This window comes from Typha angustifolia, chromosome 12 (genome assembly GCF_048772165.1).
Source record: "Typha angustifolia cultivar Huaian chromosome 12, ASM4877216v1, whole genome shotgun sequence".
In the NCBI taxonomy this organism is placed as follows: domain Eukaryota; kingdom Viridiplantae; phylum Streptophyta; class Magnoliopsida; order Poales; family Typhaceae; genus Typha; species Typha angustifolia.
This window is the reverse complement of record NC_133250.1, coordinates 5,178,577-5,189,463: the sequence shown is the minus strand read 5'-3', so window position 1 is coordinate 5,189,463 and position 10,887 is coordinate 5,178,577. Positions and strand designations below refer to the sequence as shown.

The following is a 10,887-nucleotide window of genomic DNA, read 5'->3' as shown; positions in this document are numbered from 1 at the left end:
TTCCTAAAATAAGCCAAAAAAGAATGCTGTCAGCATAGAGTTAGTATATATATATTTTTAATAATCGATACATATTTATTATAATAAGAAATACATAATTTATAAACATATTAGATTATTATAAATTAAATAACTAAATATAATTAAACTGTAAAAGTCCAAAACCGAAACTAAGTTCGGTCAGGAGAACCAACCACAGGTATTTTTTTAATCATTATACGAGGAGGATTGGATGTACATAGAAATAGATAAAAATTCAAGTGACCACGAATCTATTCGAACGTACGTTTTGATTTACATATTGCAGTTGGAAAAGATTCCACCCGTTCCCTAATCTATTCTATCAATCCAACATCGCTCAATCGCGGGCCTCGTTTGGAAAGTGGGGGAGAGGAAGGATTCGTTCCCTCCTTAAATAAATTACAAGCAGACGCCGTAGGAGATGCTTCCCCTCTCCCCTCTTCCTATCGTTATTGGCCCTCCTCTACTCTTCTCGTTAGGGTTTCTCTCTCCTCCCTTTTCTCTCGTTCCCAATGGCGTTGTTGGCGCTGAAGGAGCAGCTCAATGTACTGCTCAATTCCATGTTCGCAGAGGTACGTTTTCTGATGTCTTGCGGGAAGGAACTTCCTTTTTCCACCTGGGCCTGTTGTGGGATCGTTATTTATTTGCTTGTACGATGAAGAACTTAAGTTTAGAGATCAAAATTGGATGTTCTTACACTTTTTTCGGGGCTTGTTCATGATAAAAAGAAAACCTTTGTTCCTCAGGGGTTGCTGGATCAGCAGTTCCAGCAGCTTCAGATGCTGCAAGATGGGAGTAGTCCCGGATTTGTTGCGGAAGTGATTACCTTGTTCTGCGAGGACTCTGAGAGGATACTGACGGAACTGAGCAAATTGCTGTATTTCCAATCTTCTTTCAAGTTTCTTGCTGTCTTCACAATTTATTGAATGGGGAAATTTTATTACTTCTCTTTGTTCAGGGAACAACAAGTCGTCGATTACCAAAAGGTGGACGCTTACGTCCACCAGTTGAAAGGAAGCAGCGCAAGGTGCTTGTCGGTTTCTCTTTTTTTTTCTTCTTTTTGGGGTTAAATATAATTTGGTATACTATTATGCTTTTTTCCTGATAAGACTCAAGATACATTTAGCTCTCTTCTTTGGTTACTATGAATTTGAATTTGTTGGCTCTCTATTTTTCTTTCCGTTTAACCGGTAGCTGATGTGCAAAATCATTTATTCAGTAAAGTTAAAAGGGAAATTTCGTTTCCAAGTTTTCTGAAGATCTTTTTTCATAATTCAAATGCATTAAAGAAGTCTAGAAATTGTGTTTAAACCCGTACAAAATTAGCATTTTCTATCATCACTTTTAATTGTGGTTTATATATATTATGATCTGTAGTTCCACTATGCAATAGGTTGAAACATATGGTGCTAACATGCTCAGGGCTGACATTTCTCTAGCATGCTGTAACTATATGTTATTCTTGTTGAGTAAGTCAATACTGTCTCAATCTTAGCATACCTGTGCATATGCACCAACATTATCTTCCAGAATCTAGTCTGTATTACCTATATATACCCTTTTGTGCTCATTTTTGTTTTCATGTTTTCTTTTTTGTTGAAAATTTCTTCAATCGTGCTGATACGAATTTTTTTTTGTTAGTGTGGGTGCTCAAAATGTGAAATTAGCCTGCGCTCAATTCCGCCAATTCTATGAAGAGAATAATAAAGAAGGGTCAGTATCATGCTAGTCTTTTAAGTTAAAGACTTTGTAATTCACTTGTAATATTTCTTGTTATTTGCATTCCTAAACATTGTTTTACCTTTTCCTCCAAGTTCAAAAGTTAGCGACTTATCTGTTACTACATTTACAATTGCATATGAGGCGGTTTATACCCAATATGTCATTTTCCCAAACTTTTATTATATTTCAGCCAATGTATGCAGCTTTCTAAGCTATGCAAACTCCTTTTGAAAACCCTTTCCTAGATAGTGAACTATATGTTCCAAGTTCACATTAAATTGCATTATATCATTGTCTAAATAGTAAAGATTTAAGTGTCGCTTAGTGCTATTGTGTGCTAGAAGGCACATCTTGTACTAACAAGGTGCCGACATGAAAAGACTTCATTGTTTTACATCATGTTAATTGGATCTATTCTATGTTTCCCACTTAGGCCTTATATTAGGCATAGCAGACATACAAATTTGGAAGCATGGATCATCGTTGTCTGGGGAGGAAGCATTGGGTGGAGAAGAACTTTTTTATTTTATTTTATGAATCTATTTGATTCAGAAGGGAAGAATTATTTTATTTTATTTTGGTACATCTCTTTCAATTTTAATTGTATACTGTGTATTGGCTTTTAGAGTACTTTCTCCTAGACTTGTTGTTTGGGAAGATATAAATCTTTGATATGTATGAGCAAAGATTTAGTCTTAATTGCCAATGACATAGAAGTCTGTGATTTGTGTTATTTGGAAAGTACAATCTACTGAAGTAAGGATCTATTTTGAGCAATATCAAGAATGACAGTGTCTAACATGAGTTGTCTGTTGCGGTTATTGATTTACATATAGATTGAACATGATTAAACTGTTCCGAAATTGTATCATTTTCTGTCATTGTTTTAAAACAATAAGATAATTCTTGGCAGGTGCATTTGAACGCAAGTGGAGGGTGTTCGAACGCGACGTTTGAACGCCTGATTCACATTAGCACATACAGAACCCTGTTTTGGGGTGTTTGAACGTCTAAACAATGTTCATATATGCAGAACATGGTTTTTGGCCATTTGAACACGATCGAACCAGAGCCTTATTTTTAGCCGTTCAAATGCGCATCGGATAAATTGTTTCATATTAGGATTTGTTCGGGGTTTTTTGGATGATTGGCTAATCTCCAAATATGTGGAAAAACAACCATCTTAGAATTATTGAAGATTGAACTTGGTTTTGTTTCTAGGCTTGAGCCAACATTTCCCTCCTTCCTCCCCCTTAGTATCCAACCCAAGTTTTTGTCTATGGCCGAGGTTAATCCTCTGTCTCTTCTCCCCCCTCACTTCAGCGATTAGCCATACCTAGAAGCTTTCTTCTCCCACCTCATATTGTTCAAGGTATTAATCCATCCACTATAGCCATCATCATCTCCCAAACCTTAACCATAACATCCACGTCTATCCCGTCACCTCTTGACTTTTGGTCATTATTTCCTTCATAACTTTTGATCTATTAGCCTGATTGATGAGATTCTAGTTGCGTTGAATTCCTAACTTTTTGAGGAATAACATATTCAAATATTATATTGTTCCAATGGTTGGATCGGTTCCTATTGCCTTTGCAAGTTCCGTATTGAGTTTTGTCTAAATTAGCAAATTGAATAAACAATCATCTTCCTCGAGGGCAACTGTAACATTATCTTTATATTACTCTCATCATCAATCAACATTGTATTATTAAAATACTCGGCACCAAATATGCATGCTTCACACATGGGTGAAACCTATAGGATTCTCATGTGATTCATTGGTCAATATTTTCACATAAGATTAGAAGTCAAAATTTATTAAAAAATAATCTAAACAAAGAATATTTAAAGTACCACATGATGCAACAAGCCTCCATAATACATATTTATAACAGAACCAAAAGTAGATAAATACCTTATAAGGGGCAACATAACCAATCAAATCATAAATATAAAAAGAAAAATAAACAAAAATCTAACTAATCTAAGTTTGCTCCTCCATGACCTTGACACTATCTACTAATTTGAAAAACTTATTCTTCAAAAAGATGGTAAGTGTAAAGCCAACAAATATACACCTTTATAATCTAAAAATAGTATAACAAATAATGCTATAACATATGTCATGCTTGCATAATAATACAATAAGCTCGTAAATACAGTAGCAATCGTTCGTCATTTAATAATGAAAGCTAGATTATACATCATGGCATTTTGCTTTCTTAGATCCTCAGGATAGTCACATCATCATATGCTCTCTTAAGTACCAAACAATGAGAAGGGATAAAAATTGAGCAATAATGTTGCTCGTACATGCCTAGCGACGCTGCATATGACTGATTATCTCTGGTTGTAAAATTATCCTCACACTCATTACCATACCTCGTGAGGTAAATCACGAGTATTTAGCTCGGAAAGATGCTATAACCTTGCACCATCAGGTATTACTAGAGCTATATACCTCACGATCATCATTTTTATGATCTCAAGTATCTGACCTTCGTACTCGACAGTAATCATGCCTATTCAAACTCGGCGTATGCTTACCTGATTGTCCTATTAGGATTATCAATCTTAGGAGTAGACCAATAAAATATGAGTACTATATATATTCACTTTGTTCCTATCCCTGACTGAGTGACTTAGAAAATACTATTGAGACGATCTAATTACTTGGTGATACGTGCATGTGGTGTAATATCTAACATCATACATGTCATGATCAACATACATAAAATACATATAATGTACAAAGCAAGTATTCAATCACAATGATGAAATAAAACATAAATGGTAACTACTAAAGATGCATGAGCTAACATAGTATATTTTACAATATTATACTACTAGCATTATCATCTCACTATGTCTAGACTGTCTTTAGACTATAGAGGATTCACTTGCATGAAATTTCTCCTTATGTCTGCTTCCTTTGGCATCATGGGATCCTCATCGTATGATAGCAGATCTCAATATGACGAATATAATTGTGTATGCAATTAAACGCTAGATCTCTGAAAAATCTCTCTAAAGTTTTATGCAAAACTGTCCAGGTGATATGGACATCACTGATAGGACGCGATGGCGTGTGTACCAGCGCAGGAGGCACCGACAGTTGATGATCCCTCCTATAGGGATCTGTTTCTGATTTTTATTTATTTAGGGTGTCTTTTATTTATTTCCTATGTAGGGTGTTTTTTGCTTAATTTCATTGTAGGTCTATATATAGACCCGTTATATCTTTTTTGGAGGTTAATGAAAGTTTATGTGATTTATTCTTTAGAGGATTTTGGTGTGAAACATTTTCTTAGGGTGGAGGTGTGAAACCCCATTCCTTCCCTTCTTATTTCCCTATTTCGTCTTCCTCCACCACGTTTTGCATCTCCAGGATTATACCTTGTTACGAACATCTTCCTCGAGGGTGATAGTAACATTCTTTTGCTCTGGCGGCATGTGCCTAATGTCAAAAACCTTCGGTGAGATGAGGAACAAACTGGGGATAAAAGAGAAAAGAGAAGGGAGAAGGCTAGTGTAGAGAGAGGGAAAGAGATTGGGTTTGTCTAATGATGGTTTTTCAACAATCTTGCCAAGTTCATAGCAATGAGGCCATCTCTCTATAATGGCTAGAAAAGGAAGGAAGGGAAAGGAGATGTCAGTGCATGTGCTACATGCATGATTTTTTTAACTTAAAGTTTTTTTGTAGTTGTTACAATTTTCTACCGCTAAAAATATCCAACAAACATTCTAACAAGTGAAATATCTAATGTAGGGATGCAATATGTAATGAATTTAATGAGTGTCTTAAATGTGATATCTATGGAACAAGAGTATTACAAACTCTGTGCTTCATAGATGCAATCCTTTGCAATGTAGAAGCTTTATTACTTACATCATACACACTTTCAATTTTATATTGTTATACACACTAGCACCCGTTCCATTTCAAGTATTCTGTTTGATGATTTGCTTTCACTTATGAAAGGGAAAATTAGTCTTCAAAGCAAAGTTCAGCCGTAAACAATTGTAGTAGATGTTGTCATTGCATGGGTACATTTGTTTTAAATTTGAACTATGACAATGAAATGATGGCCATGAATATGGAATAATAAAAGACCTCTTGAAATGTTGCCCATTTTCACATAGACCCTCATTTATTTTTTGTGACACATTGGCCCCCTTAACTATAAAAAACCTTTGAAATGTCCCTTTTATTATTTACTTAGATTTTTTTGTTAAAAATGTCATGAGTGTCACATGATCAAGAAAAGAAAGAAAAGTTGAGGTTAAAATGGTTCTTTGACATTAACACTATAGTGTTGGGGGGAGGGGGGCATGTTTGAAAGGTTTTCCATTTATTAGAAGATCGATGTGTATAAAAGAAAAGATGAGAAGATGCATACGGAAATGGGAAATAGTTCAGGGAGTCTTATGATGGAGGATGAAATCTAGTCGATTTTGTATAATTTTGGACACTTAGGGTTATTAGTTATTTTTGTAAAACTTAGCATCATATTCACATTATTGTAGCATCAGGAATTAAGGAATATTTTATATTATTTTTGAAGGAGTCCTAAATAGTCTAGGTTTCATTAGGTTATCTAAAGAGTCCTATTAAATTAAAAGCTTATTTTTTAGAGAGTAGGTTAGGGTTTACTTGTAAAAGTCTATAGGAGTCCCAAATATGTAACAAATATATGATGGATTTAGGAAAGAATTTTCTTTTGATCATGTGTGTCGTGTAATCTCTATGCTTCTTCTTAACTATTCTCTCTCGAAAGTAATACTCTTTCTCCCTTGTTCTTTTCAATTTTCATTTTTTCTCCTCTCTTTATTCATCTCTATCAGATGGTCTACCATCAAATCATAGGACCCTCTACTTTGTCCTATATCTCTTAGTTTATTGTAGTAAGAAGAAAATAAAAAAATTGTAATTTAATACTAATCTTATGGTATACTTTCTTAGCCCTCGTTCGCTTTGCTCCCGTTTATCTTGGGAATAATTTTTTTAATTTTAGAATACAATCCCTTATTCTAGAATAACAACTAAACATTATAATAACCCTATTATATAATACAAGCGCTATTCATCAAAATTACATTTTATACCGCACATCAAACCGATTACCAATTTACTCTTGATATCTATTCTATCAATTTACTATATATCAAATCAAAAGGCGTTTATTGTAATTTCATAAAAAATAAAATATATTTTTTTCCATCTTTTCAAACTTTATATCACATCAAAGATAATAATTACACTCTTATTCCATAATATAAGTGACATATAGTTATTCCCAGAAATTTCTCATTTTGGTAATAATAAATAAGAATGAATTGTTATTCCTATTTTTACCCTATTTCACATGTGAATCAGGCTTTTAGGAATAGCTTTTTTTTTTCTTATTTTGGAATACAACCTTTATTTTAGAATAATAGCTAAATTAATAATAATCTTATTCTAGAATACAAACACTATTTATCAAAATTATATCGTATACCATGCACTAACTAATTTACCAATTTACTCTTAATACTTATCCCATCAGTCTACTTAAAGTGAATGAGGCCTTAGTAAATTTCGGACATGTAGTGTCTTGTCTTGTCACTTCAAGATTTATAGCCACAACTTCCTTGTCAACCACGGCCTTTGTTCAATGTTCTTCTGCCAGCTAGCATCACTTCATGGTAACAAGATCTTTTTGTTTGGGGTTGTGTTTAACTTTGCACAAGAATTTATAGATAAAGCACTCTGATCTGATAGGATTTGGGATCTTGAGTTTCGCGACTTGGGCTATACTTATACAACTGTCAGCTATCATGGTTACCCCCTTATTTTACATTGTCATGTACCATCTCACTTATCTACATTGCAGGATTTTATGTCACCAAGATTCATATCTAGGTGAAATCATGTAAAGTAAAAGTGTGCCATATTTTTCTGTTTAAGATGAGCTATCGATTGTCATCTTTTTGTGAAGTCAAGTTCTGGTAGGCTAGTGTTATTGAGATCTTGGTTGGGTACTACTCATTTATCGCCTTGGTCACCATCATGGTTTGCAATGTCAAAACAGTGGGACTCAGGGATTAACCTGAAGGTGGTATAAAATGTTAAAGTTGTTTATATATTACTTCTTTCATCTAAACTTCAATCTTAGCACATAGTTATGTGAGTTTCTGAATTCTTTGAAGCTTTACCACATCAACAAACAACATGGAAAATCTTATATATGCAGCTTTGACTCATTAAGAGGCCAATACCTCTGTAGATCTTTTTCTCAAGTAGAAAAAGTTAAGAAGATAAGCAAAAACATTATTAATTAAGAGAGTTCATGATACTTTTTGTTATGCAACACTACTAACTTCCATTTGTTTATAATCATAAGAAAACTTTAACTGAACGTATGCTTAGTAATAAAGAACGAGTTGCCTCAAGTTCCAAACAGTGTTGCAATATAGAAAATAAAGTCTTGATGGATATTATTGATTTTTCGTTCATCATGTATTACTTGCTCAGTAGTCAACGTGATCTTTATGTTGTCCACCTAATGATGCTTCAGACAATACCTGAATAGTACTGGAACAATGAAATATGCATCACAAGGGTATCAATCTGACTTTGTCTAGAATTTTCTCGTTCTATTTCTGCTAAAATATCAACAACATATTGTTGAAACTTTCAAGTATGAAACTGTTGTAACTTAAATCCATATCTTGAATCTTTGTTTATATATTGATATTGCATTGTACTTGCAACATTCTGATACTGATTATAGGAAGCCATTGAAGAGTGGAAGAGTTATTTGTAGGTATTGATAAAACCTGTCATACAATTGCACAAACAATCTCACCATTATAAGTTAAATTGTAGTCTTTTACTTTTGAACTGCATAAAATATCAAATTATGTGTGCATCTTTATGCAAGGAGCAATGAAAGAAAACAATTCCTGTATCTAAAGATATATCATCTTGGAGGTCTTTATATTTATCTTTTTATAAAGGGAATCTGTGATATTGTTTTCTTTTGCATGCATCTATCTTCAGATGCTCAAGTCCAAATTTTCTTTTGATCCGACTTTGATAGGACTCTTTTTGTTATATTCAGTGGCTAGTGGCTTTGTTATTTTATTATATCTAATTCTGCTATAGTTCACATTGTTTGATAGAAATGCCCTTTTCTCTCCAGGTGTATTAGGGCCTTGAATGTGGTGAAGCATGAATTTTATCGTGTGCGCAACAAATTTGATAACATGTTTCAGGTAATTTTGAGAATTTGAAATCTTAATCATTTGGTTAAGAGTAATGTTGACTATCTAGCAGACATCTACCAGACTTGTACTCCTATTACTTGACATCATTACCTTAATTTCAATTCCTTCTAATTTGGCAAGAAAAGAGCAACTGTGTTGAAATTTTAACTCTCTTCTCTCTCTCATATTGGCAAATTTCTGCTGCTAAATGCTGATATGAATTTTTTTAGAACCATTTTAGGGTACAACAAGATGGCACAACTTGGTGTGATAATAAGATTTGCCCCCTGCATTCAAGATGTTGTTGGCTCTAATCTTAGAGATAGACTCCTTAGAAATGAGAGTAGATGGAGGAGAACACAAAAGGAGGAAAGGAATGGGGTTTCACACTTTCACCTAAAAAATAGTTTCACACTAAGGTTTTCAAAAGAGCAAAGTAAAAAAATTACGTGTCTATATATAGACCTATAATAGAAATAAGCAAAAGACACTCTAGATAGGAAATAAACAAAAGACACTCTAAATAAATAAAAATAGAAAATTGATCAACCAAATCCTCTATAGGGGGAATCATCAACTGTTGGTGCCTCTTACGCTGGTACACACGCCATCGAGTCCTATCAGTGATGTCCACATTATTCTCTCCGGGTGAGAGAGAACTCGACCCTATCGAATGTGCTACTCTGCTGCTCTCATACTACTCTAAAATATCAAGGTGATGCCTCTCTAAATCATTGTGATCAAGACACGCGTCATCAGATTAGATTGTCCTTTCCAACATATTAGATATTGTTGTGTTCCACCTTCTCAAGTTGAAATAATTTTATCATCTAAAATTTTATCAATTTCGTCTGCTGTGTTAGGTGGAATGTTGAGAAGTGGAGGTATATCAGGTGATGCCTCTCTAAATCATGGCGATTAAGACACGTGTCATCAGATATAGATCATCCTTTCCAACATACTAGATACCGTTGTGTTCCACCTTCTCAAGTTGAAATAATCTTATCATCTAAATTTTATCAATTTCGTCTGCTGTGTTAGGTGGAATGTTAAGAAAATGGAGGTAAAGAGGGTTTCTAATAAATAGGCTTCATTGGTAGGCTCACTAGCTAGTGGGTTATCTGGGGTAAATCTGGACATTTATAAGCTACTAGATCCTCAATATTAAAAGTAGAACTGATGCCGAAATCATTTGATAGATATAGAACATAAGCATTATTATTGATTTTCTTAAGAATTTTAAAAGGTCCGGCACTTTGTGCATGCAACTTTTTGATAGTTCTAGGAAGAAATTATTTCAGACGTATTCAGACCATCACATAGTCTCCAACGTTAAATTCCTTGAATTTTTTTACATTAGCTTGAATTTTATAATTGACATTGTTATGAGCAATTTTGTTATCGATTTTTTTTTGCAAGCATGAATATGTGATGCCAATGCAAATGTAGACTCAGACAACCTATAATAATAGGTCATAGGAATGAGATCTATAGGTTGTCTAGGTTTGTAGCCATATACTATCTCAGTTGGACTTTGACCTATTGACATATTAACAGTGTTATTATATGCAAATTCAGCAGTTGACAGTTTTTGATCCCAATCTCTTAGATTTTCGCCGACAAGAGTCCTCAGTAGGTTCCGTAAACTCTTATTGACTACTTTAGTTTGCTCGTTAGTTTGTGGGTGGAAAGTGGTTGAATATTGAAGCTTGGTTCTTATTTTATGCTATAGGGTTCTCCATAGCTAGTGAATTTTATATCCCTATTTGACACAATAGTTTTTGGGAGCTTGTGTAGCCTAACAATTTCATCAAAATAGAGTTTCGCAACTCGAGAGAAGTCAAAGGTTCAAAAACAGAGTATAAAGTGGACCATTTTTGAAAATCGATC

At 33.9% G+C, this 10,887-nt stretch overlaps 1 protein-coding gene across 4 annotated transcripts in view; it reads left to right on the top strand.

Moving 5' to 3' along the window:
• The first annotated feature begins 316 nt into the window (after positions 1–316).
• The window catches only part of LOC140772217 (histidine-containing phosphotransfer protein 2-like), a 32,928-nt gene continuing 22,357 nt past the window's right edge, over positions 317–10,887 (top strand). Inside the window, exons 1-5 of one of the 4 annotated variants that reach the window (XM_073114168.1) lie at positions 317–593; positions 768–898; positions 980–1,048; positions 1,663–1,734; positions 8,934–9,006. In XM_073114168.1, coding sequence (XP_072970269.1) covers positions 534–593; positions 768–898; positions 980–1,048; positions 1,663–1,734; positions 8,934–9,006 — 405 coding nt within the window. In that variant the 5' untranslated portion in view covers positions 317–533. The remainder of the gene's footprint in view (positions 594–767; positions 899–979; positions 1,049–1,662; positions 1,735–8,933; positions 9,007–10,887) is intronic. The other 3 variants (XM_073114170.1, XM_073114171.1, XM_073114169.1) reach the window with 3 other exon arrangements.